Genomic DNA, 27,862 nt, shown 5'->3' with positions numbered 1-27,862 from the left:
GAAGTCTTTTTAATTGTAAAAAGTCTATGGGAAATCTAGATTTTAAGTTTCATAAAAATCAAACCTACAGGGAACACTGAACAAATTGTGGGTTTGATATGTTTATCCACAAGATGCAAAGGTTTTAGATGATGTATGGTACAGCTAAGTGAGGGCTTAGTTAAATTCTTCTCTAGAAGAGAATAAAAGGTTGCCCATTTTTCTGACTGTGCATCTCTATATGCTTCTGAGGTATATGTATCTATCTGCTTTACTTTGTGGAGTACCATGAATTATGAAGGAAAAGAGCAATTTATTTTGCTACTTCTTGATGTCTAATAAAAAAGAGTTGACAAAAGGAAGCTTTACAGTAAAAAGCCTTTACTGTAAAAAGCCTTTACAGGTCTGATGCTGTCCCCTGTACAAAGACACTGCTGTGTTATCTACACCTACTTCAGATAGGAACAGATTTTCAAGAACAGTCAAGACTTCACTCAAACTAAGAAAGGTTAAGATAGACAAAAACATCCATGTCTTTGTCTGAATATACATCAGCAAGTGCCTGCAATATCTATTTTAATGTTATTTCTTTTTATACTCATCTTACTCCATTTTCATCCTTAAGGCACACAATTATTCCTCAGTGGGCGTAGTTTCTATCATAAACTGGCTGAAAATACAGTTGTCTTGGAGCTGTGCTGAAGCACAGCTTACATAAACCAGTACTTGCACCTAAACATTACATTTTGGGAAACTCTTAAAATTAAGTTCTGCTGGAAGCCAAAAGGGGTTCACATGTACTAGTTGAGCAGGGCTGATGAAGTGTGAAAACTGACATATGATGAGCATCACATTCACAAGGCAGAGAGAGCAATGGGGAAAAAAGTTTTAATTTCTTCAAGTATGCATTCACACTGATAGCAAATCATACCTAGTTTAGTATTGTAGAGATTTAGGCAAATCTATTGATGAGGAAATGTTTTGCTAGGTATTTCTTAAAGAAGGGATTTTTTAAAAGGCTTAGTGGTTATTGTGATGTGATATTATAAAACTATTTTTTTAAAGGATATAATTTATTTATATAAATATGTACTTGTTGCTAAGTTTCACTTGCCTTTTGGTAAAGTAACCCTGAGTCATAATTTGCCTTTAAAACTATAATTAATATGAAAAATGCAACTGCAAAATGCAGTGAAGCAAATATAGTTACATCTTGATTTTAAAACATACTGCATATGTTTTCAATTTTTATTTTTAAAATACATTTACAGGCATTGATTCAATGCCTCCTTTTTTTGTTAATTCTTGTTTTGTCTTGCCTCCTGTGTCTTTCAAAGCCTCACTATACTTACACATCATGTTTTTTTCTAGGTACTATAAATGTTGTGTCTTCTCTAACTTAACAAGAGGGACTTTTGTGATATGCCCCTATCGTAGATGTTCTTGTTCCAACTGAAGTCACTGATGAATTCTTTTCACTGTCTGCTTTCAGGAAAATCCAGTGTTTTTAATAATTAAAATGCTGTGTTTATGGAATATTCCTGCAAATTCCAAGTTCTGATGAATAATCCTTTATTTTAGGAGTATTGTTTTCCCTAAAGATATGCCAATTAAGTGTGAGAAATGGTAAAATCAGGACCTAAAATTAGATCATATTTAATCCTATTTCACAGCCTCTGCTTACTATATAGACACAGGCCCAATACTGAGTTGAGCCCAGGTTAGGTAAAGCCTGGAATGAAAAGGGGGTAAAATCTGAGATAGATTCAGTAAACAAGTCATATCACGTAGCAACAATCGAACCAAATTTTGTAGACAGGAAAGGGTAGATTTCCTGATAAGAAAGTGGTTCTTCCACCAAATTTGGCACCAGGTATAAAGCTAGAAGTGACATTAGAAAATTTTTAAGGGAGAATGGTAAAATATGTTATTTAGTTTTGTAAATAACTAAACCTTTTTTCCAATCTGATTTTCAAGGGTAGATGTTTGCCAATAATTCATTTTGCTTAGATAAAGATTCACATCATAAGTCACAGCCATCTTCACGTTTTTGCCAAAGTGGTTGAAGTTCAAGAAGTTAACAAGTAACTGAAAATAAGCCTTTTAATGGACAGCCTGAGATAATTCCAGAAGTCATGCTACAATCTAGGTAAAACAGAGTTCATTCATTTGTGCAACCAGTTAAGCTTTCTCAAGTTGCTCATGTTTTTCAGTTGCTAATTGCTTAGTTTTTTTGGAGGGAAGAGAAGGCATGTCATATAGATTATAAGAGAAATTGCCTTGGGGACTTGAGGGAGTCTTAAAGATCAATTCTTATTCAAGTCTAATGATAATGACTCTTGTTTAAGGTAGGTGGTAATTCCACTTAATGAGAACATTTACGAATGACTGTCTTTCACAGAGTTCTTTTTAACTCCTCTCTGATCATTGATTTTAATATTTCTTCAGCTGTGACACATACATAGAAATTTAGTTGTAGTTGTTGCTAACTTTCAGGCTATGTGAACTTGTTAACTGCTGTGAAGAATATGATCCAATAGATGTATTTAATTTCCTCTCTTTTTTGGTAATTACTTAGGAGTAATTATTCAAGTGTACTGTGTACCTTGCTAGCTCAATGGATATATTCAGTGTTAGAAATGTACATGGCTCCCACACACTTACCTGCAACTTTTTGGGATCATTTGGCTTATCATGAACTGCACAGTTGCTGGGGAAGCAGCATTAGTTTTAAATGATACCTATTAGCCAGGAATTCTTCTTACTGAGGATAGAAAGTATTCTGGTAATATTCTAGTTCAAAAGCTACCCTTACAGTCTCTAATCTTGCTGCCTCAAAAGGAAATTGCTACCAACATCAGCAGGAGTCATATATCTACTTTGTACTTAGTTTTGAGAAAATCTTGTCAGTATACCAAGAATGGAATTTAGGCTGTGCTTCTGCCTATTAATCATACAACCTTCCTCCTAATATGTGCTCTCTGAAAGATTTTTGCATTTTTTAACTAGTTTTGGACCTAAGTTAGTCATGAGGCACTGTGGTGGTATGCAGTAGCCTAAATACCAGGAGAAAAGAATTAATTTAAATTCTTTTTGAGGAGTCCTGACAATGTTGTGAGGGAAAGTATCAAACAACCCAGTAGCGTGGGTCTGTATGGAGAGATCATTGGTGATGAAAGCCTGAAATCCATTCCATTGACAGTTCTGGTGGAGGTACAAGTCCAGTCCCATAGATAGAAGAACTGCACATTGGAGAAAAGAACAATAGCTCATGGTTTCAACTGAGAGGTCAGTTTGTACTCAGAATCTACTCTGTGGTGTGAACCAAGTAGGTAAGTAAGGATGTTCAGGAGATTTGCTTCAAAACTGACCCTTGATCCAAAAAAAAAACAAAAACAATGCTAAACCAGATGCACCCAAAGCAAGTAAATGTTAAAAGTACATTGCTGTATTTAAATAGCCTGTGCCTGACTGGCCTCACAAGGAAAGAGTGCAAAGGGCTATATTCACATTTGCCTCATTTCAAAGAATGTGGTTTCCTGTAAAAAAAAGTCAAGACAATGTTTCCCAGAGATATCTCTGACAGCTTCTACACTGACTTAAAGTGGTTGTATATGCAGAGGGAGAACAGATACCCAGTAAAGTCTTTCTTTTTAAACTGGAACTAAAGTTATACACAGGCTGGTCTAGTCCTTGATACCACTTCCAAGCACAGAGTTACATGAATTTGAAAACTGCTAAAAACATTTATGTTTGGTTCTTTTCCATGTCTGTAAATTTGGTCCTTCTCTCTCAATGCATTAAAAAAAGTCACCTCAGGAAAAAAAAAAACAAAAGACAACAAGCAATGTGATTATTATCACAATGTAATCCTCAAAATAACTTAAATTCCTCTGGTATTAATTGAACAAGATATTAAGAAGAGGAAACATATTTTCCACCAGGGATGAAGTGTATTTAATCTTTCAGTGCAAAATCTCACGTTCCTTAATGTCAGGTTAGAAGGATGTGGAAAAAAAAGCCTAATGACTAATCTAAGTAATCTTATTTTCCTGAAATTTGCCACTGTGGGAGTATAACATGCATAAATTGGAAGAATTTTTAACCACTGTTTATCTGTGTCTTTTCTGAGTGAGGTTAAATCAGCTGGTGGTTAAAATCTATACCTTATCCTAACTCCCACTGTACCTTACAGCAGGATTAGCAAAACTGAAGCATTCTGCAAATACAAGGCCAGGAGTGTTTCACTCCCAAATACAGAGATTTACAGACTAATAAAAAATAAAATGTGTTGGGCAAACTTAGAAAGTCACCTGTTTACTTTGTGGTTTGGAAGAATCCTCTAATTCTAACCAGTTACCCTCTTTTCATCTCATCTTAGATGTACAGTCAGACTAGTAGCAAGATTTGGGAGATTCAGGTGTATTAACTCTTTAGGCTATGCAAATGTCAAAAGGCAGCAGAGCTTTTCTCATATATGTTCTGCAATTTTGATGTTCAAAAATGCCAATAAATGGTGTTATGAGCAGGTATTATACACAATGAGCCTCAGTGAGAAATTTAACTTAGCAGTTTTCAAAGCTTTGTGATTTGGGGGAGGATAGGAAAAAACTAAGGAATAATGGAAGAATTACATCTCTTGTTTTGTAAATCCTGAGGTGCATAATGTGGGCCAAAGCTTACACTGGATTATTTCCTATGAGCCACTACAAATGAAAGAAATTAATTTTAAATTGCCTATTTGTCCAAACACTTGAACTCCTTTGATCTGAATGGAAAGCAAAAGGTAAAAAGTGTTTCAGAGCTCACAGATGCTGTATTCTACATATGTAATTCACAGACGTATTCTACAAAATGCAGGGGAAAGAGTGAATTGCAAATTTAGCAAAATAAAACAGAAACAAAGCATAAAAATCCTGTAATCACTCACACAGGCAAGATAAGTGATCTCATAAAGTTAATAATTGGAAGAACATTTTTAATATGGAAAAAACCTTTTCAAATCCGGTGTTAAGTAGGGAAAGGCTAGCAATCCATTTTAAAAATCAATGCTTTGAGTTCTTGTTTTTCCTATGTGTCGAATAATTGTTTTTAAATAAGGGAGACAGAGACAAGAGGAGCAGAAGTGTACTGGGGCAACTGGAAACAAAGTAGGAGCTAGAGACAAAGGTTAGACAGAATGGTGGAAACTCAGATGGAGTGAGAAGTTCCAGCTCCTAGAGAGGTGTGCCCAACCCAAGAAAGGCCATGTTGTGGGAAAAGGGCCTGCAATAGGGAAAAATAATATAAGATAAATACACCCATTTGAAAAAATGGGAAGCTTACCAGAAATTAGTAACTTCCTTGTGCATTTTTCACATAGCACTGACTATAACTTTGTTACAGAGGAACTTCTTAGGTGAGCACCATCAGTGCTTCCAAGCACTCTTAATTCCCTTGGAGGTCTCTTCCAAGTCCTTGAATTCCTGAGACTTCTTGGGTTTTCCAGTTTTGGCTGAGGGTGTAGAGAATCCAATTACAAGCCTGTAAGAGAATCAGTGTGTATATACTCATAAACACATATTTTTATTTTTTCTTTTAATAAAGTTGTGTATGCAACAGAGACGGAAGCCAATCTTCTAGTAGCATCCTAAGAGATATTTTTATGAACTTCAGAGCAGGAAGTAAGTAATCTTTCATCAGGTACACTTTCTGACAAGGATATATTAATGCTTATATTTCTGTGAAAGAATCTTAACAGGCTGGTGGGAAAATTAGCATTGCTGTGCACAGATAAAAATAATAGAAGCAAAAAAGGTAGCATGTCTTTTCAAGGTCAGTGAATCAGTGAAATAGTAATTGGTTATAAAGCCCATGTATTACTCATAAAATATACTTGTATTTTTCTGCCTGGAGAATTATTTTCCTCCGCCCAATGCAATTTTCTCCCTATTTTTCTCACTTGCTTTTTCTTCAGTTTATTTTTCCTCACTTAACCTCTGACTTTCTCTCATGCTAAAAAAAGGACAAAAGGCAAAAGCCTAAAGGAACCAGTACAGTCAGACTCTTATCTTTTACTGCCTTTTTACCATCCACACTGCCTTTTAATTTGTGGGAGAGAACAGCAGGGGAGATAATTTCATGCTGTATATATTGCTGGCATGTGGAATCAGGAAAAACAGTCTCACTCCTGACTTCCTTTGAGAGTGGCTCCCTCAGCCAGGAAACAATTCCCTTAATGAAGCAGCCACGCAGTACCAGGGCAGCCCAGCAGCCTTTGTTGTGATATTCAAACCTTCTATGCATGACAGTATTTTTTACCAGCTCTACTTGTAATCTTGCTACATTTATAGGTGTGTTGAATTTTCAGGTTGTTAATCATAGCAGTAAAAAATAGCTCAATATTTCTCATTTATTTGCAAAAGTCCCATTTTTGTCACTAGTCTTATTTTAAATGTAATTGTCCCAGATTTGGGTTTCTTAACTAAAGGAGGAGGTATAATGTAGAAGATACAATCATTAAAACTATGTACGATACACTTTCATCTCTCTGAATGTTTATTCGTTCAGTTGTTCTCACTTTAAATTCCCCTAATCAAGATATGAAGCACATGAAAGGCTTGGGCTATTCTGCCTTTCACATCAATAAATGTAGTGCTGTTCTCAGGATATGCTTTGTTGCTGTCTGATAAATATTCATAAAAGTCAGTGAATGCAATTCAGCAGAGTTCTGTAACCTCACAAAGTAAGTTCTATAAAATCCTATCAGTTGTGCTAGTTTTCCCAGCTAAAAAAATCCCAAAAACCAATACTAAGAGTTAAGCATTATATTGTCATATATTACAGGCACAGAATTATTAGAAGCTTTTCTAAGATTGTGAGTTTTTTTATTCTGTGTGATAAGAGTAATATTGCAGAAGCTGATAGGTGTTGAAGCAACACCAAAAAATTCAGGAGCAGTGTAGGGTCCCATAAGGACTGCAGGTCTATATTGTGCCTCAGGGAGAGTTAAATGATGTGAAGGGCTGTTTGGTTTAGATGGGATGGGCATAATCTGCATAAAGCAAAATTTGAATTCAACTAAAACATAATGTACACATTGTCAAGATACTTTTCCTTGAAGTATTTATTTTAAAGCACCAAAAAAGCATAAACCATGAGTGTAACTAATGATAGTAGTGATCCTGACATTGAGTTTTGGAGTTGAGCTGCAGTGACTTAGCCTGTGCCTGTTTGATCACTTTGAAAAACAGCTTTCCCACTGGTGTGGTTCTCTCAGCACACACTTGTCTGCATACCAGCTCCTGCTGTCATCAGATCAAGGACTTTTGTCAGGCTGTACCTTCATAAGTGCATTATGAGTTTGGCATTTGAATCACTCTTTTTTTTTTCCACACCTGTTTAATATTCTAAGGGCAAAATGCATTTGCAGACAGGATTAAATTATGGAATAAGAGAGCAGGTTGCAGTGCTGTTCAGTAAATGACCACAGAAATTCGCTAGACACAAGAATTCTTATTGGTGCTTCTCCTCCCTTTCACTAAGGACAGAAAAAAGAATATTTTGAGTTGGAGTAATCTGGGAAGTGGTCATTAAGGTGTTTTCTAGCTGTCTTGAGTACACCCCAAATTTTATCTCTAAGGTCATCCTGGACCTACAGTTGTTCTCAAGCCTACTCAAGAGTCTTTTGGGAACCTTAGAAAGATTGAGTTTAAATAAGGACTTTTACTTCACGTTGATAGCCGTTAAGTCTAAACTTTGTTTTGACCCCCATCAAGTATGGCCTGGTAAGCCACACACAGGTAACTGCCTCCCTGGGCATTTTTGTATTTCTCCCAGAGGCCAGATGAAATGCGTGACCCTGTTTTCCTCTGTTTCAAGCCCTAGTTGGGAGGATAAAAACCCAGCTGGGATTTGCCTCCTGCCTCCCCAGGTGAAGGGGAAATTGCGGGAGGGAGGTTCCTGCGCTGACTCAGAGCCTCAAAGCACGGTTCCGAAGGGTGGTACTGGCACCATGCTCAAAGCTACCACCCCGGGGAGCCAGCCAGAACCATCGCCCCGGTGCTGCCGCTGCGCGGAGGCTGGCGGGGAGCGGAGCGCAGAGCAGCTGGGCCGCCCGACACCCGCTGGGCCATCGGCACAAGCGGCGGAGCTGCGGGCACTGTGGCGGCCGCGAGCTGCCCGCTCCGGGAGGCGCGGCTGGACCGGCAGCCCCAGGGCCTTGAGGCGGGGAGGCGCCGGGGCAGAAGCACGCCCGCTCGCAGGGTTCCCGTGAAAGTACTCGAGGGCTGCCGCGGGATTTGCGAAAGGGGTGATTTCTCCGGGGAAGGCAGGCTGAGACGTGTGAGGGAAGGGCAGCCGGCGGGGCGCTGGGGCGAGGAAGGACCGTCCCGTTCCGCTCCGTTCCGCTGAGCCCAGCGCCGCCGACAGGCTGGGCCTCCCCCGCCCGTTGCAGGCCCGTCCCCGCTCTGCGCGTCAGCCGGGCGCGAGGCGGGGCTGAGGAGCGCGACGCGTGCCGGGAACGTGCCGGGGCCGAGGCGGCTGCGAGGACCGATGGATCCCGAGGGCGCGGTGAGGAGCCCGGCAGGGCCGCGGGGCCGGGCGGCCGCCCCGAAGGGCGGGAGGGCGGGCGGGCAGCGGGGCCGTTCCGCTGGGGCGCCCCGGCTCGCGCCCGCCCGCGCGGGGCCGCCATTTTGTGTGTGGCGGCCTCAGGCTGTGGCGAAGCCGCTGGAGGCCCCGAGCGCGGGGACGGTGCCGGAGCAACGGGGTCTGGCTCGCACCTCACAGCACAGGGGCGTGGAGAGTGGAGTGTTTAGGGAGCCGAGTGCACTTAGTCACCAGGCCTTGGTGGAGTTAGTTCGTCTGACTGTGTCAGTGCAAAAATGAAAATAGCGGTTCTGCTGACGTGCGGTGTCCAGACGCACTAAATAATCCATAAAAATATTGATGAGCGTATATATCTATATTATTTGGGAAAATTGATTAAAAGGAAGTTTACAAAACCGTAGAAATAAATATTTGGGCAAGTGATGTGCTGATGGCACGTACTTTTTTTTTTGATACTGTTTTGTTATTGCCACACTGGTGATAAAGGGGTGGTTATCACAATACAGATTTTAACATGTAACACTTAAAATTCCCTGGGATTTAATTAATTTACTATTGTGAGTTCATAAGTGGTGCATTTAATTCCTCCTTTTGTCCATTGGGGTTTTTGCTTTTGTGGCTTATTTTAATATATCGACTGTTAAAACGTGTACAGAGAAAATGCAGTTTGGGCTCTTTGAGGTAAGAATACATTTTGGCTGTGCTGTTAATTGTTATAATTGAATCCAGAAGTTTTCATGCTGAACACGATTGCCAGATGATGGTGCAGTTGGAATGTTTTATTTGGTGTGAGAGATGGAGAATGTAACCTGTTTTGTCCCTCAGGAGTTTTTTTTTCTGCAAAAACGAGTCCTCTTAGGAACTGTAGTGTCTGTGTTGGTTCCTTGCCTACTAGAGGTGAGGTTTGTTCAGGTTAGTACTCCGGGGTAACATACTAGATTCTCTTGATCAGATCATCATCTTGAGGTTTTCCTCAGCCCAAGGGTCTGTTTGCATTCGGAAAGGACTTGTGTCTTCTCTAAAACTGAAATTGTGTGAACTAAACTGGATTTATTGTCTTTAGGATAGCCACAATCATAGTATTAACTCATTATTTAGAATTAGTAGGAATAACTCTTTGGTAGTTAAAGAAGCATCAAATAATCCTGTTGGAAAACTTAGTGATAATACCACGTGACTGCTTTCCTGCTGTCATCTTCACAGTTAGGACTGACTTTGTAAGACAGTATTATTTTGTTTACAATAACATTTTTTCACACTTCACGAGTGTAAGCATGCTGGAAGTTTAAAACGTCAGGCAAGCTTCACCAGGTTATAGTTTCCATGATATCCCATTGTGTTATGTTCCTTTGCTGGGCTAAGTGCAACCTGGTTGTTCTGCAGCAGGAATTTCTGTTCAGATCACTGCGCTGTGTTTGTAGGACAAGAGGGTGTTAAATTAAAATACACTCAAGTTTTCAAGGCCTGTTCTCATCGAGTTTGTGGAGTTTGTTAATTTTGTGTGGTGGAATTATGGGTGCTTGGCACTTGGATAATGAAGGCTGTTGTAGAGCACAGAGTTGTTTATATGTATGTGAGAGCTCAAATTGAGTTTAAGATGTTCTGTATAGCTTTAAAGTAAGGGCTTCTAGTAGATAGAAAATATTTTCTATTATAGAATCCATAACCTGAAATTTATGCAGCAGGGTGCTTTGCAAGTTGAACCAAGATTGGTGTCCAGTTTGGAAGAGTGTTTGATGTTGGACTTCAGACCATAGTGTATTTACCAAGTTACTGAATTGATCAAGATTTGGCTTATGTTTAAACACTGAGCTACATTTTGAATAAAAATACGTGGTTAATGTTCAGTATTTGCTGTCCCTTCCAAAAAATTCTGTATATATTGTCTGTTGAGAGTTGTTTCATTTACTGACAAGTAATATGTAAGATTTTGAAAATGTTTTCTTTCAATCAGCAGGCCACTGAGCAGATGCAAACAGAATCTTTGCCTTCGTGTCCCAACACTGTGTCACCAGTGAGGTTAAATAACCTGATCAGTTCTCCAAGGTTTGGAACAGTTACTCCAAATCGTGTCTTTGTTGGAGGAATTGATTTTAAGGTATTCTTACCTATTTTTGCTGCTAAATTATGATTTTTATCTGTATAAAAATCAACAGGAAAATAAGAGAGACACACAGTCATGTGTATTTGTTTAATTAATAAGTCCACTTCACTTCAGTAGCCAAACCTACAATAGAGAATAAAGCTTTAAGCTTTAATTTGCATAACTGTCCTACAGAGTTGACTGTACACCTAGCTGCTAGAAGCTTTTGACACACCACTTGTTCAGAGTTTTCTTTTTTCAAAGAAGATAACTTTTGTCATCAGCAGAGCTGATGGTGGAAAAGCATGTGGAAAGTTTTGTTTATGTGTACCACTTAGTGTAATTTAATAAACTGTCACAATGTTTCTCATATAGTCAGTGGTGCAAATGTCAGTGGTTTTTGTTCCTCTAACACTTCTGGTTCACACAAAAAATTGCAGTGTGTGTATTCCTTGCCATAGTAATTTTCTTAAAGGCAAGACTTTGTTTTTAAAAGAAGTATGTAAGCTTCTTTGGGTTATTTGCAGTATTCATCTTAATTCTTAGAAGGCTCCTGTCTTTGTGTATTTGTCAAATCTTTAAATAGTAGTGAATATTGGGCCACTCTTACCTTGTTCAATTGCTTTAAAGGTTTGTGACAAAATTAAGGTTTTTTGTCTCTTCCTGCTTTAGGTAATTAATTAAGCCATTGACTTTTGCAAAATGTGCTTGGTCTGCTTAGCTGTTGTTTTGTTCCCACCAAGAGTATCTTCCCTGCCTTAATCCTCCTAGGCTGAGACCTGAGTACTGACTCACTTGAAGAGGAACAAGAATTGACAATTCACTAAGGCTATCTTGCATAACAAGTGCAAGAAATTCCAGAATCTTCTAGCTTATTTGGCTGAGATAATTCAAATAGAGACGTTCATATTTTAGGGTGTACAAGACCCTCAATACATTTGTACTTTAATTAAGTGGCACAGTAGCTTTTTGCACCAATAGTAAGCAAATTACTGGAGCTGTAAAAAGGCCTCTCTTGCTCTCTTCTGTCTTCACTGCAATTTCAAAGGTTAAAATACTTTTCTGTCTAACATCAATATTTGTGTTAATTACCAGACTTATTGTTCATTTTCAATGGTCTCTTGTCTTGGTTCAGTTGCTGATACTTCAAAATTTATCATGAAATTGTATTTTCAAAAGCAGTTTAGACATGGAATTTTTTGGAGAGGGGAGAGGAAATAGAAGGGATGAAACCTCTATAGCCAATTTAGTTGCTGTTCCATTTGGTATGATTCTTTTTATCAAATGCAGCCTTAAATTTCAGATGTAGTCCTCATAGGGTTTAAATGTCAGTCTTGAATTGCTTTCTATTGACAATCTCATGACAAAAAATATTGGGTTTTTTGGAATACTTTTTTTAAGCCAAAGGTCTTATTCAAGTCACCTGGAGTGATGCAAATGCTATTGACTATTTTTATGAAAAAGGGCGACAGTTAATCAATCAGTTACTTGCTTTCTATCAAGCTCTTCTATGATTTTTGCCATTTTGTCTGTCACCATGGTAGCAATTCCTGTTTGTGAGAAGAAACACCTGGTCTCTCAAATTTAGAGAAACAATTCAGCAGGGGAAGTTAGAGTTGAGAATATTTTCATCTTGGTCTGAAGAGCTCTTTCTTTAGTGGTGCAGACCATGTGTCATAGACATAGGCTAATGCTAAGCCTTCACCTTCCTTAAAGAATCTGACAAGTCCCTTTGTCTTATCATAAACAGGAAAAGGCAAGTCCTGAATGTATTTTTCCTAAGTTTCTAAATATAGTGTTTGCATAGATGCTTGCAGATTTCACTCTGCATTTTAGCACAACATTTCCTTATTATTCCACATTAATGCACTGCTCTGCGCATAAACCTTTGTCTTTCCAGATTCACAGTCTTGTGTAGAGAGAGTATTACCCTTATGTCCTTGGGTAATACTTGGAGCACCAATCAATTTCAGATTTGGATGAGGCACATAATCCTTTGATGTGCTTGAGAGGATTCCCTAAATTGTATACAAGCAATCATAGTCATTCACTTAGAAGTAAAACAGTGCTGGGTATACTTTAGGTTAAAGAAAAGTATAGATGAATGATGCATGTATATAATTGTGCTTCTCCCAGTGTTAGGTATAGCATTAACTAAGGGCTATGTAGAACAAACCTTAAAACTCAAACATGGTGCTTACAGCATCATATGTGATATATGCTTACATTGTTTAAAAAGACACATAGAAGGCAGAGGAGTGTTTACAAAGCTGAGGTGAGCATTTACATTAGAATCTTGTTTTATTACCTGCATACTTGGAAGGGGCAGTTCCTTCCAAGTTGACTTAGACCACTCTCCATTGAAATAACATTTTCTTATTTACTATGAGGAGTTCCTATAGTGTGCCTGTATGCATTTGCAGATTCTCATGTTAAAACCACTTCAGAAAGAAGGATCATGCCATATTCAATCGATTTGACCACTAAATCACTGTGGTTGAGGGGGATTTTTTTTTTTTGTTTATGTGACCTGTGTCTATCTATATGCTCTGCTGTTTTGCAGTTGTAAGTATGGCACTGATTTTTCATACTGTAAACTGCTCTAGCACATAAGTAACAGAATCTGAAATTCAGATCTAGTACACCTGTTTTAGTGATCTTAACTGTAAAAGGACATTTGTTACATAATCTACTAATGAGAAGTTTCTAGAATTATTGCTGAATAATTAATGCAGTAGTTAAATAGGCCCTGAGGCTCATACTTGCTCATTCTTCTGTCTTCATATGCTGGATTATAATTAGTTTGTAGCAACCTTCATCCAAAATGTTTCTGTTAATAGTGTTATGGTAAGGTAATCATTGAATTAATTAATGAATTAATTGAAAAATTATGCAAACCAACTTTTCCTTTTTTTCTTCCCCTCTTGATTTATTGTACTAGACTAATGAAAATGACCTGAAGAAGTTTTTTGCTCAGTATGGCAGTGTGACAGAAGTGAAGATAATAAATGACAGAGCTGGAGTATCGAAGGGGTTGGTATTGTAAAATAAGTGTATTGTAGAAATTAAAAATAACAGAAAGCTGACTATAGTAAATTTGATTGATGTTTATTGCTCATAATATTTTATCATTGATGTTTCAGTTATTCCATGTGTGCAAAAATCTGTTCTTGCCCTTTAGTATCTCTATATAAATGGGTCCAATTTGTGTAACTAAAACTCTATTAGTCATGTTGTTATAAGATGAAGCTGTGTGCAGCTAGGATAAAATCAATAGTTTCTATTTTTTCAGGTTTTCATACTGACTATTACTTAAGTAGATTATCCTAGCAAGGTTATTTAGTTATTAAATATATTTATTACTATTACTGGAAGCCATTAAGGAAGGGAGCCTAAAATGGAAGAAGAGCTAAGATATACCCGATTGTGCTGGAGTGGATGGCAGTAACAGATTTTTGTGTGAAGATTTTTTGCATAGGGGACAAATCTGATACTAAATCATGATTGCATAAAACAGAGACTGAGACTGGAAGTCACCAATAGGAGAAATGACAAAGAACAAATACGGAGAAACATTAAGATTGCATAATAAAATTATTGCTGTATCCCAAAGGATAGTGGTGTAAATAAGGTGGGGAAGTGCACTGCCAGAGAAGGAGGGGAAAGAGGGCTGAAGCAAAAGGGAATGCACATGAGAGTTCACCTCTAAAGTTATGTAGTGTTGTATACATTGAGATTTTTACTTTGCACTGGCAGTGCCACCAAGATTACTCTGGGAATGAACTGAGGGGGTTTGGAAAAGCAGGAGTTCTGTGTGGAAAAAAAACTGATTGATTTATTGCAGCAGTTAGAAGAGATATGGTAAAAGACACACTATGTCACAAAGTATGAGAATTGCTTCATCCTTGATTTTCACAGAACTCTTTCAATGCTAATCCTGTTAAGAATTGCAGATAATGGCTGTATCGCTGCTTTTTCTGAGAACTCAGTTTAAAATAGTGGGTTCTGCTTGTGGCAGTGGAGAGCATTCACATTTGTTGCTGAAGTAGGTGGGAGCTATTGTGAGTTACAGTATAATATTAACTTTAAAAAAAATCCCAAGTGTCTCATCTTTGGTCACTACAACAAGTGAAAGGTTTAGATCAAAATATTTGTTTAATAGCAAAGAAGGAATTTAAGATATGGGCTGAGTAACAAGAACAGCTGGTCATTCATGGCAGTATATTGCCACATACTTGAATGTAATAAGAAAGATGCTAAGAATACAGTTATTAATTTAATCGTTACTTCTAGGGTTGTTTTATACCCATTAATTTACCTTGTAATGTCACTTGCACTGTACATCAAATTACTACATGTTGTGTTTGTAAATACAAATTTTAGAGGCTTCTGTCATTTTTGTTTAGGTATGGCTTTGTTACATTTGAAACCCAAGAAGAGGCACAGAAGATTTTACAAGATGTAAGTGACAGTCCCCATTGTGTTTGTCTCTTAAATGAATTAATTCATTTCATACTAGGCCTGAGTAGTCTGATCCTCCGTTTGCCAAGTTGCATTTGAAGATGAGTTGGTCTGATAGTTAATAAAATTATTTAAAGAGATCTAAGTTAAGATTTATACTGAGATACTCTGGAGCTAAGGAAGGCAGTTTTAGTTCATAGTACAGTTTTTGACATTGACATTGGTCTTTATTTTCTTAATCTACAGTAGATGTAGTGTCATGAAAACTTTATCCTTCACATTACACTGCTGTCAAGATTTTTGTGTGGAAATTAGAAAGATAACTGCTGCCTTTTTATTCTGTCATGTTTGTTTGTCTGACTTGATGTAATTATTTTTAGTAGCTGTTGGGTTCCCTTGAAGCCTTCAGTGATGAAGCTCAAGTCATTTAATTTTTGCTTCTCTTAGCTATGTTTCTTGCTATGCTTAGCTATGCTCCTTTTAGAGCCTCCCTTGGGACATGGTTGGCTCTTTTTGGTTCATTTGGTTTTGTGAAATGTGTGCTCTTGTATTTTGGTTAGAATGTGTTGGAGATATCTCTGTCAGAAGTTACTCATTCACATGAGGGTTATCAAGGTGCAAGTAAAAAAATCCCAAGAAATGAGCATCTGAGACATGCAAATTGCTTTCTCACAATTAGAAGGTTGGTTAAAATGTTGGAAATTCCAAACCTTCGTTTGAAGTTAATGGAGCTAAAAAAGTATACAAGCAGCATCTTCTTGAGTCAGCTGGCTTTCTTGCCCTTGCATTTAAGTTGCTTTATTTCTGTGAGCTAAACACCAATGGTACTGAGTACCATTTTATAACTGATACCATTTTGTGCCATTTTGCCACTTCTGTAACTGAAAGGCTGCTCCATGTGAAGTCTTACTGATGTCTTACTTTGCCTGCTGTAAGTTCTTTAATTGAGATGTCCTGCAATTCCTCCTTTATAATCTTTGCACATTTCTACTATTTCATATTCATCTTAAGCTCATGTAGCATGTAGGTCTTTCTCCATCTTAAGCTGAGTTTCTAGGCTTCAATTTATGTATTAATGTTATTTTGTTTTATATTTTGTTTTATAATTTTTTAATGAAACTGATCATGCTCTGGTTTTGGTTTTGGTTTTTCTTTTTTTTTCTTGTCCTACTCTTCTACTTTGAGTAATGTCTCCCAAACTTCCTTTTATGTTGCAATCTACTATGTGCTAGTATTAAAAACATACCTTGGAGTTTCACAAGGTTCCAGACACATATCCTAGGGTCTGCTTTCAGAATAATTATTCTCGTGCTAATTGTATCTAACTTACTAAGTTGTTTTTCACTTCTCAGATGCCGAGGTCTGTGGAGAAAACAATAAAGTCTTCTTTCTTTCATTCTAGGCTAAAAAACTCAACTACAAGGATAAGAAATTGAATATTGGGCCAGCAATAAGAAAACAAGTGCGGAGTCCTAATGCTCGTATGTATTTTTACTTGCATTTGTGTATTGTCAGTGTGATTGTCAGTTTTTAACCAAGATATGCCTGGTCTTGCACTGCACTAATGTTGTATATGACGTGCTCAGATGGTTTGCAGTGGAAGCAATGCAATTGGAAGTGTTGAAATAAATAGATTTATGGTCTCTTGGTTCTTTTGTCTCTCAATATGTTGTTTCTTTTACTTTATTGAAGAGCATTACCTATCTAGGAACTAACTGAATTGAAATTCAAGTTTCCTGGCAGAACCTTAAATCTAAACATTTAGTGTGTCCTCATAGGCTCTGCAGGATAAAGCAGACTCTGCTGGTCAGTTGCATTGTTATTCATTTATTTATTTGTTATTAAAATCCATCAGGATTGTTGCATCTTGCTTTCTTAGGAAGAAACCATAAGGAATGGGTGGTTGCAGTCCCCACTTTGTTCTTGAGCTGTTTGTTGTAAGATATTGAATGGATACTGAGGATGTAGGCTATAAATCACCAATATTTGACATGAGATCTGTCAGTTGTCTTCAGTAAGGGCTGTGTGTCAGAGGTGTAAAATAGATTTCTTTTTTAAGTGCAGCAGACAATGAAGTGTAATTTGGGACTTTGTAGTACCTTTTGGAAGAGTTGGGAAAAACCCATCCTTTTGGTCATCTTAATTCTGAGAAGAGTGTTGATTTTATTCTGAAGTTTTCTTTAGTTTGTCGTGTTCTGCTAGAAGTAGTTCATGTGTACACTAATGCTGTTGGTGCAGACACACTTATTGAAGATGGGAAGTTTGCCTTCTCCCCACCTTGTGCCTAAGTATGCCCTTTTCCCTTGTGGAAGTGTATGGGTTATTATTTGCCCAGGGGAAATTGAATAATTTTTTCGACTGTAAAGTTTCTTTGCTCTAGAAATTATTCCGTATGATATTTGTTCAGTCATCAAGAGATGGCCATTTCCTTGCTATGCTTTATTTCACTTTCCATCTTTGACTTGTACTTTCTCACTTGTATTGCCTGACTTTTGTGGCTTCCTGCTTCTGACTCTCATAATGAATGTGTATATTGATAGAAAAGGAACATATCTCTGTGTTTTAACTGAGACATGAGGCAGCAGAGGGATAAATCTTTAAAAAAGCTTTTTGAAGAAAGCTGCTGCATTCTTTTGAGATCTTTATTTGTGGACCTGTTCAAGTACCTGTTGTGTCTCATGCCTAAGATAGATCTGTGATACAAGATCATATTAGCATCTAGACACATCCTCGGGCCTGGTTTCAGTATGTCTGCTCTCATGCTCAGTGTATCTCAGTAATCAGGATACTTTGTCCTACTGCAGCTCATCATGGGTTCATGAAGCCAGAAGACCTGGACTTTAAATGGCACTGTAGAGCTGTGGTTCCAGTATATTTTGTAGAGTTAAAGAGCTGGACAGTACACTGCTGTCCTCTATAGCCCACATATACAGTGCTTGTCTTTCAGACTGTAACACAAAAGGATTTTTAGCTCTTCTTTCATCATAGGATCATTTGTGGTCAGAGCTTTGAACAACTGGGAGAGCCACTTGGTTTACTTTTCCCTAGCATCAAAATGTATTTTTTTTGTCAGTGAATTTTCTCCATTTGATGGAGGAGATTTCATTTTTCTTTGCCAGAGACTTGCTCAATACTAGCAGAAAGTTTGTGCAATGTACTTGGTAGCTAGCAGACAGGATGGTTTGCCCTGGGATCATGTTGGTCTCCTCATCTGATACACAAGTAAGTGCAATTGTAGATTGCTTACTGGAGCTAAAACAGCATTGTTTTCCTAAAGTGTGCTTAACATTATCCTAACCAGTATCTTAGTCTGTCTGTGGATAATATTTCAGCTGTGTTGTATCCAGGTATCTTAAGGCTTTTTTAGGAATTAGTCAAACTCTTATTAATAAAAGCTCTTGAATCCTTGTGGGACCCTTCTTGGTCCTCCGCTGAGCCTTCTGATGATCTCTGCAGTGTTCTGTGTGTTCCTAAAGTGACATTTTCCGGTGGCTTTTACTTTTGCAAGGCAGGATGAAAAAGTAAAACTTAGTGATATTGTTTACATTGTCTTGTTTCGGATTTTTTTCTGTACTATGTTGTTATTTTGTGATTTCGGCTTCAGTTACAGAATTAATTTTCCCTTTTTTTTTTTCCTCTCCAGGTATCTCCCCATATTATATGTTGTGTTTGGTAGTTTATATGTAGCCTTTCCCATCTAGCCCTGGAGACATTCTGTGGCCATCTGCTTTCATGATCGTGTTTGAGAGGGAATTGAGATGGCATTAGACACACTTCTCCATGTCTGTTCCTCTGAATGTTTTCTTTCTCTGAATATCAAATGTGATCATCTCTTGTTTTTTTCATTGTGTACACATCTGACAAAAAGTTACTTGTAAATAAGTTTTTAAATATTTATTCCAGGTTCTGCTGTAACACCACAACCTGGTACAATGTATGCAACTACTGCTGTATCACCAGAAGCTGGTACAATGTACTTGACCACTTCGAGTGGATATCCATATGTTTACCATAATGGAGTGGCTTATTTTCATACATCTGAAGTCTCCCCTGTTCAGCAGCCATGGCCAGTAAGGAATTTATTTTGGTATTTATGCTTTTCTATGGACAAGGATAACTGCAGTGCTTTCAAGCCCCTTCTGCTTCAGTTTCTTCAGCTGTGCCTCAGGCTAGATATTTAAATGGCTTTCATATAGTAGATTGTTGTTTGTTTTTTTTAAATAACACATCAGTTTATTTTGCTTCTACAGAGGATTTTTCCTTTGGTGTGACGTATTGAACAGGATAGTTCATGATCAGTCTGTGCCTTGTCCCAGGAATAAGTGTTAGTGTCTCCAGGCAGTGATGGCCTAGTGCTTTCTAAAATGGTGTAGGTGAATATGCCAGAGATTTTTGTTTGGTCTAACATAACCCCTTAGAGACACTGGATTTGAAACAGCTGAAGTAAAGGTTAAAATTTTGTGAATAATTTTTAAAAGGGTGGGGGGTGGTTCAGTATTATAGTGCTCCAGAGCTGTGTGTAATAGAGTGACAGTTTATGAAATTGCTGCATTAAGATTTGTATCTTCTTTTCTTTCGAAGTCTCGCTCTGTTTCCAGTTCACCTGTGATGGTTGCTCCACCTGTTTATCAGTCTCCTACGTACCATTATCAGGTATCTATTTGAAAATGATTTTTAGACCATCACTGATCCTCCAGCCATGCCATACTGTTTGCAGCACTGTCCCAAGTCTGCTTTTTCTTAGAAAATAAAAAGATTGTTCATAATAGTAGTGTGAAACATGTTTTAACTTCGTTGAAAGCTTTTCACTAGAATACAGTTGATTTTGTTTATGTAACTGCATGAAAGTTTAATAAATTACGTTTTCTTCTGTGTTGCAGGATAACTGGCTTATCATCTGAGCCAAACTCCTGCTCAGAGTGGGGATGGTTAGATCAGGTTTCTTGGGCACTTACCCAGTTGAGTTTTAAGTAGTTCCAATGATGAGGGTTTCACGCAACATTACTGGAGAGCCTCTTCCTATACTTGACCTTTCTCATCATAAAAGACTTTTCCCTTAAAGCTACAACATTTTTTAGTTGTCCAGCTTGGGTCCATTGATTCTTGTGCTCTGATGTCCTCTATTGAGAATATGACTTAAATATTTTTGAGGTTTATGAATTGGTCAAGTTGGAGGCTGAGTGGAAATAGACAAAACACGTTCATGAGTAATTTTTGGCTTAATGGCAATCATATTTCCTCTTTTTATTGAAAATTAGTTACAGATTTGAGAGTAATAGTATTCTATGTGTATTTGTTCTTCTCCATGTTAGTGACATCTGCTTGTTCAATTTTAGGCACCAACACAGTGTCTTTCAAGTCAGTGGCAGTGGTCTGTTCCACAGGTAAATACAGTTCATAGTTGCAGCTTTTTACCATTACTTTTCACTTAATTTAAGGTGTGCTGTACTTTTCTAAGACTGGTATTTCTCTCTATTCACAGCTTGGTTGAAATTAGTATTAATTGCTACATTTTAGCAATGTATTAACAACACTTACTGCTACAACAGAAGGCATAAAACAGCATTTGTTGAAACATTAATTCTGATGTGAAGGAAACATTTTCCCCTCTCCTTCCATTTAGCAAAATATTTGTATCAAATTACCTAACAAATTCTTTAAAAGCAGGTAAAAACTGCCTATTTTTGCCTGATTAAAGAAATGGATATTAACTTACCAATTAACTGATAATAACTATGAGTTAGGAGTAGAGTTAGCAGAAGTACGTGGACATACACAGGGTGAAATTAGACCCAGGCCCTTGAAGGAGGAAGAAGATATTGTTAGTTTAGTTATTCTGGGGGAAGAGTTTATCTGTTTTATGAAAGAGCAGCTTCATATGGAAATCCTGATGCTTGGAGAACTCGAAGAGTTGGAAGGGGGATCAAATAGATCCCTTAAGCTTGAACTGTTACAGTGCAGACTCGTTACTTTAATAACAGCCAGCCTTGGCCAGTTAGGGCCTGTTCCACTCTAGTAGATCAATCCACTGCTTTGAAATCAGGGTGCTGAATTAGAGATAGTCGAATTACTCTAAAACAAAAAACTTGTTTTGCTAGTGTAACAGTGTTGCAAGGGAAAATTTAACTGTAGTATGTTTCTGTGATCTTGAGATTAAGTGTGAATTTTAAAAGTTTTAGGATTTTTCAATGCTCTCTGAAATGTCAATAAAATCTGAAAACATAAAATAAAACATGAAAGCATAAATTTAAAGAACTTTTTTTTCCCTCCTACTACCTAACCTTTCTATCCATTTCCTTCTCATTTAATTTCTTTAGATTATCAAAGATTAATTTGACACTTTATTTTAAAGCTTTATCTTTTTTTTTGTTCATATATAGCAAAGATAACTGTAAAATAAGCTCTTCTTTTATCCTGCTTAAATCATACAATTTATTAGAATAATGTGTTTTATTTCAGTCTCCTACCTCTTCACCTCCACTCCTGTACCTGCAACCATCTGAAGTCTTTTATCAGCCAATAGGAATTAACCAGGAAGGTGGATGTATATCTCCACCTCTCCTAATGGAAGCTGCAGTTCCTGAGGTATTTTTAAAAATGTTAAAAAAGCATACTGAAAATGCAAGGGGTTATTTCCAATTGAAAAATACAATCTTTTATTTTAATTACTGGCTGCTAGAGCAGTAAGGTCAACTGTTCCAGTACTTATATTGATGCTAAATAATTTCAGGTGTCTTCAAGTTAGAATTCATTGTGCTTTATTGTACTTCAAAAATCTCTTAAACATTAGAAGTATTACTGATAGAGAATCCAAAAACTGTAAGCAAAAAATACTTACTATTTCAACCAATCTCTTCATAATTGGATATTCAAAATAATAGTAAATGGATACAGAAAAACTGAATTCATTTTCAATTTGGTATTAATTGGTACTTCTCAAATATTCATTCTTCATGGAGGCCAAATTTCAAGTTTTAATGATTTTAAATTTATATGAAAGGCTTAAAAACGTAACATTGTGAAGCAAGCTTTTGTGCTAATTTTTGGTACTTTTTTTTTTAATATTAGCTGTATTCTGATCATGGAGTTCAAACTCTGCATCACCAGCCCTATGTGCAGAGTCACATAGCCATGCCTGCAGCTGTGAGTATCCAAACCAAGATAGTTACAGCAAGTAAGGCAAGAGGGGAATAGGTTAAAATGTCTTTTATTAATGAATTGGTAATAAGGAAATGGGAAATGTTGGTGAGAAACTTGAGAGGGTTTTTTTTTTGAGTTTTATTACAGAGGGACAAACGTGTTTTTGGGAAAATGAAGGAGTCAAAATATGGCTAGTTATTTTAAGACTGAACTACAAAGTAAACTGCAAATAAACATTTTGAGAGGAAATAGTGAACCTTATTCAGTACTTTAAGATGATGGTTACAAATCCTTGTTTCTTTCTCTGGATTTTGAACTTACATTTAGTACTTCAGTCTTAGAAGAGCAACTCATGTTGTAGAGAGTTGAGATTTTGAAACATGGAAAACAAAATCACCTCTGGGTGTTTTCCTGTGCAGTTTTGATTTAGAAAGACCATTTGAATATTATTCAAATGACATTAATATTATTATGAATATATTATTAGTAGTATTACTATTCTTATTATTATTATGTCACCTGATGCAAGTTGTTGAAATGTTTTGGTTTCCAGTTTAAGGTCCTCTTACCTAAATTAATAAGGCTGTTCACACCATACATGGAATAATGTCAAAACTGATTTACCTGATGGCAGAGATCTAAAGTTGTCAGTAATTATACTTGATATTGCAGCACTTACTCTTCTGTGAGAGGTGCTTACTCAGTTGCAAGTGGAGGATTAAACATGAGTGAATATGTTATAAGCTCTCTTTCCCACTATTTTTAATTTTTTTTTACATTTCTTAGCATTTTTCCAGACTCTTGTGTAACAATAGGTACTAGATATTTCCAGCAGAGGGGGCTGTAACATAAGTGTTGTCTTGGAAGAAAGTGCACTGTATTTCTTGCCCATTCTTTCTTGTTTTCTCAGAAATCTTGTTGCCTAGAATTGGAACCCTGCTCTGTTCAGGGCTTGAGTAGATTCACAGATAGTAAAACCTTCCAAAGACTTGCTGAACTCTGATAATTTTATTCATTGTAGCTTGATGCTGAATAGTCCTTGGGTTTTAAGTTTTATTTATTTAGTTAGCTTCATTTACTGGTAATTAATAGTTCTAAAATAGAGCTCTCTTTTAAATTTTCATACTACTTTTTCGCATACCCACTTGGAGTTTGAATATGTTCCCCAGTTAATTAATATGATCAACTTGTATTGTGTCTGTCAGTGTGGCTGAGCTCTCATCAATGATTGAAAAAGGCAAATGTTGTCAGCACACTGCTATGTGTTAGGCAAGTGGCTGTGGTATTACCACCTGCTCCCCAGCTGCAGAAGGCGACTGCCTGGTGGGTGTAGTCTTCTTAAAATACCCCAACAAATATATCTGCTGCTCAAAAACTGCCAAGCAGTGGCCACATAAGAGAAAATAGGTGCCTGAAGTAATGACTGTATCTTGGAGGTAATCTGCTAATTGCCTCTACTATACTGTATATTCCCAGTGCAATTCCTGGGCTTTGTCCTAGGAGCTGTAAGTCAGGTGGTTTTAGTAGTGCTGAATGAAAATTAGAGTTATTTTTTAATATAACATTCTCCAAACTTCCAAGTGTAAATTATTTTGAGATCCAAATTTGGTACTTATTAAGTTTGAATCCAAAATACTAATCCCCTCCCTGTGATTGTATGTTTGCTTATGACATTGAATATGTTTACTTTAAGCTTGATTCTTTTGGCAGTTAAGAGCATGTTCCCTTGATGAGCATGTGGAAGTGACTTCAGATATTTACATCTGTATGAATGGATAAGGCTAACATTCATTCTCAAAGGCTGCCAGGTGGCACATTTTTTTTTTAGAAAGTGAGAAGACTTCTTATCTCTCCTGGATGTTTCAGATCCTATATCATCTTCTAATATGGAGATGAATGTTTGGATACTTCCAAAGGATATATGTTAAATAGTGTCTGGTAGTAAAAGTTACCTGGGCTATAGTAACAGTGGAAACTTGAGGGAGGATGGAAATTTGTCTTCTTTGATTTCTTGCCCAGGACAAATATCTGTGAGTTAAGTTTTGGTTTTATTAAGTGGTTATCTTAGTTTCTGAGGCACTGGCCTGGTAAATGTTTGTTTTATATTTTGTGTGTATATGAGGGAAACCCCTGAGGAAATGAGCACACAATTGCAGTCTACAGAGAGTGAGCAAAATGTGAAAGGTTCTGGTACATGGATGGAGTGAGTGGGTAGGGTTTGTTTTATTTCATGCTTTTAGCTTTTTTATTATCTACCTTTCTGAGCTGCAGTGTCCCCTTTGGCGGTAGGCATGGTTCTGGTCTGCCACAGTTACTGCTTTCCCATAGTTTGTGTTAATCAGTGATTTGGGTGGCATCAACAGTACCAGACAATAAAGTGTCATTTGTGCTGTAGTTCATGGATATTTACATTCAGATTATAATGGTGCATGATGGCCTTTGGGTTGTGAGTGTTGTGTAAATTTAACTGAACACAGCACACTGTTTTTTTCTGCAGTTAAGAGTAATAAGGGAAGATTTGTGTTCAGTGTGTATAATACATATATGTGTTTGTAAATGTTTGTGTAGATACACATGCAAGTAGATTTACATAAATTGTCTTTCATAAGAGTTTTGGCGTAATCATTTGGGGAAAAGTTTAGTTATTTTATACTTGTAGTGCATGTTATTGTCTGATATTCCATCTGAAACAACAAAAAATATTGCTGCAAATTTTCTGTATAGGTAAATGAAATTGGAAGAGGCTAAGCCTTTTGTTTATATATATGTTAGTCTAAGGACCATGAATGTAAACTTGTAGTTACATGGTTGCCAATAGACTTGTCATCAGCTGCAGCTAGGTCTGTTGCCTCTAAATTTGCTATTTTAAACTCTGCTTGCTAATTCGATATTAACATGAAAAGGTACAGGGGGTGCATGCTTTTTCTCATGTTGTTTCATTTTGTGTTCTCTTCACAAACTTCTCTTTTTCTGTTAGTTTGCTTTTACTTCAGTCAGTAGGCTTTTTTCTTTTGCTTTCTTTGTACTTGAGGACCCTTTGGAGCAGTCACTATTAAAGCATTTGGGCCACTCTAGTCTATCTTTACTGATTAATTTTTTTTTATTTCTTTTTTGTGTCCAGTCCTTCCTGTGTGGCTGAGATCCATCATCAGCATAACAGCTAGCAGCTGCCAGTTGTGGAATTTGGGGTCAGTTGTTTCATTGCAATGCTTGCTATTTATGAATTAGTGAATAATAAAACATGGTCAGATCTAGCACAGTCTGCAGCATCACTTACCTACTTCCTGCAGTTCAACGCTTGCTAAGAATTCTCTTCATTAAACAAACTACATAATCAGTGTCATTCATTCTTGGGATTGTAATGTATATGTAAACCCATGTAAATGATCATTTTAGTTTAACTGATTGAATTTTATATGGGTCTGGATTGTTTTCTTTCAACAAGAATGAAATGTTAGGTACTTCCAATGTTTGATTTTTTTGTTGTTTTTTATTTTTGTTGTTTTTTTGTGGTTTGTTTGTTTGGGGTTTTTTTGTTTGTTTTTCTTTTTTTCTTTCTTCTGGAAACTGTTCTAATTCAGTTTTGGCAACTTCTTCCCTTTTTCTCCCATTTGTGCAATTTGCAGTAGTTTATGGAACTAGACTCTGGCAGATGCTCAAGCATGTTTTTACAGTGAAAATGCTGCCTCTTTTTGTTGCATACGCTTTTTAAAAAATTAGGATTTTGGTGAAAGGAGGCCTCGGGAAGAATGTATGTTTCATACAGTATAAAATTAGAGTCAGTTCCTTATTTGATAGGCTTTAAACAGCTCACTGATTTGTAGCTGGGCCTTGCTACATTTTAAGATGTGACTTCTCATCTGCATATATGTCTGTGTGATTTATCCCCAGCTGTGGCTTTTAAACAAATATTAAAAGCCTGCCAGTGTAAAACTGAAGATAATTTTCTCAGTATATGAAGAGAATGTGTTTGTATACTACCTATACTAATAGAAGTTAAACTAAAAAGACAAAAAGAAAGTGAAATGCATTTGGGTTGAAATCCTGTAAAGTTGATATGAAAACTAAAGAGCATGGAACCTTGGAAGTTTTGAAAAGCAGTGTACAACGTGATAGGGGGTTAGTAGATGATGGAAAGAGTCTGATACTTGAGATTATAGTGGGTTGGATATCCTGATAGATGTGTGTGAATTGCAACTGGTTGAATTAGGAAACTGTCAGAGCCAGAAGGGAGGGTTAAAAGTTAAATTTAACAGAACAAAAAAGAAATTCGTGCTTAAAAGGCCTGGGATAAGAAAAAATGTTCAACAAAAAGGACAGTTTGAGTCTGTCATATGACATAGTTAAGTAAAATGTAAAAGAGATGGACGGTGCACATTTGGAATGCAGAGCAGCTGAGATAGGGGGACTGTAAGAGAATTTGACCTTTGGAAGGAGAAACAGAGTCGTACAAGTATTCTAAAATCTGTGTGCCAGCACCTAAAATGGTAGCTGCGTTTTCTGCATCTTGACATCTTTTTGTCAGCAGCTAGTGGCATCCACTGACAAATTATGTAAGCACAGTCCCATTGCCTCTCTATTTACAAATAAAACAGCTTTCAGTTCCTTAGCTCAGGTTTTATGTGTCAGATACTAAAATCTTAATGTAAGCATTGCCCTAGTATACATTGCAGAGAACACTAAAGTAAAAAAAAGTAGAACTGGTTACATATTTTTTCACTGTACCCTTTGTAAAAATGAATTTTGCCCATCCAATTATAAAGAGGATACAATTGCTTTAATAACTTGACATACTTTAGTAAGACTGTATAATCAATGAACAAAACTGGGTTATTTTTTTTTAGTAAAAGCATTCTGAATTCATTCTAAGATTCCATGCTTGTAAATAAAGGAAGGTATTTCCTGCCACTGTGGGCTGGCCTAGGTGCATAATGAAAATCTGTTTTTCCTTTTTTAACCAAGTCAGTTAGTGGACTGTAGTGGACTGTAACTATTCATTGAAGCATTATTAATGCAGTAAATGGGACACACTTTGGAATGGAAGAAACAACACAGCATTTTCCCCTTTCTCTAGGAATTGAGGTCGCATTTTGTGAGAAGAAATGTTCTGCATCATTCGTCTGTGAGTCTGAAACCTCAGTATGCATGAAGTCATCGGTTTCATCCTAGAAAAAACTACAGGATGGAAGATAAAGTTTTACACTACCTTCTACAGATGCTGTAAAACAGTGGGATTTTTAGCCATTTATTTTACTAAAATACCTATCACAGGGAGGGTATGTTCTTCCTAACTTCTGACATTTGCCTGTAGGTACCCCAGTTAAAATCCCACTACTTTTTTTAAGTAATAACATGAGATTTTGTTGTTTGGTCAGGTAAAACCACGTGAAATAATAATTTTATCCCTGCACTTCTTTTCCTAGTAGAAACCCTGTTACAGGAGAAAAGGGTGATTGCTGAAACACAGCCTGCTGTATGTATTCCAGTTATTAACCCAGACTGAAAGCTAGCATATACTTGTACTAAAGGAGTAATGTCACCTTTAATTTCTGGGTTACATAAACTTTAAAGGTATGTTAGTTAGACAATTGAAGCCATTTTACCACAGACAGA

The 27,862-nt window shown here is 37.0% G+C and overlaps 1 protein-coding gene across 5 annotated transcripts; it reads left to right on the top strand.

Moving 5' to 3' along the window:
* The first annotated feature begins 393 nt into the window (after positions 1 to 393).
* Positions 394 to 27,862, top strand: BOLL (boule homolog, RNA binding protein). 5 transcript variants are annotated; one of them, XM_079310740.1, is made up of 12 exons: positions 394 to 487; positions 10,523 to 10,663; positions 13,590 to 13,681; positions 15,055 to 15,109; positions 16,512 to 16,590; positions 19,013 to 19,179; positions 19,691 to 19,762; positions 20,446 to 20,493; positions 21,569 to 21,694; positions 22,178 to 22,252; positions 25,371 to 25,437; positions 27,324 to 27,862. In XM_079310740.1, exons 2-11 carry the CDS (start codon positions 10,535 to 10,537, stop codon positions 25,386 to 25,388), a joined length of 861 nt encoding a protein of 286 aa, XP_079166866.1. In that variant the 5' UTR covers positions 394 to 487; positions 10,523 to 10,534; the 3' UTR covers positions 25,389 to 25,437; positions 27,324 to 27,862. The 5 variants fall into 5 exon arrangements, with proteins under 5 accessions (XP_079166866.1, XP_079166865.1, XP_079166863.1 ...); XM_079310739.1 differs by lacking the exon at positions 394 to 487 and adding an exon at positions 8,372 to 8,529; XM_079310737.1 differs by lacking the exon at positions 394 to 487 and adding an exon at positions 8,372 to 8,529 and having other exon boundaries at positions 10,520 to 10,663.

Source organism: Erithacus rubecula (assembly GCF_903797595.1).
Source record: "Erithacus rubecula genome assembly, chromosome: 8".
In the NCBI taxonomy this organism is placed as follows: Eukaryota; Metazoa; Chordata; class Aves; order Passeriformes; family Muscicapidae; genus Erithacus; species Erithacus rubecula.
This window is presented reverse-complemented; position numbering and strand designations above follow the sequence as displayed.

Excerpts from the sequence above, each read along its gene's own strand:
- BOLL (XM_079310736.1), top strand. The coding sequence starts at position 9,226 with ATGCAGTTTGGGCTCTTTGAG. Across the intron at positions 13,682-15,054 it reads AGAGCTGGAGTATCGAAGGG|GTATGGCTTTGTTACATTTG; the intron begins GTTGGTATTGTA and ends ATTTTTGTTTAG. Across the intron at positions 19,180-19,690 it reads CTGTTCAGCAGCCATGGCCA|TCTCGCTCTGTTTCCAGTTC; the intron begins GTAAGGAATTTA and ends TTTCTTTCGAAG.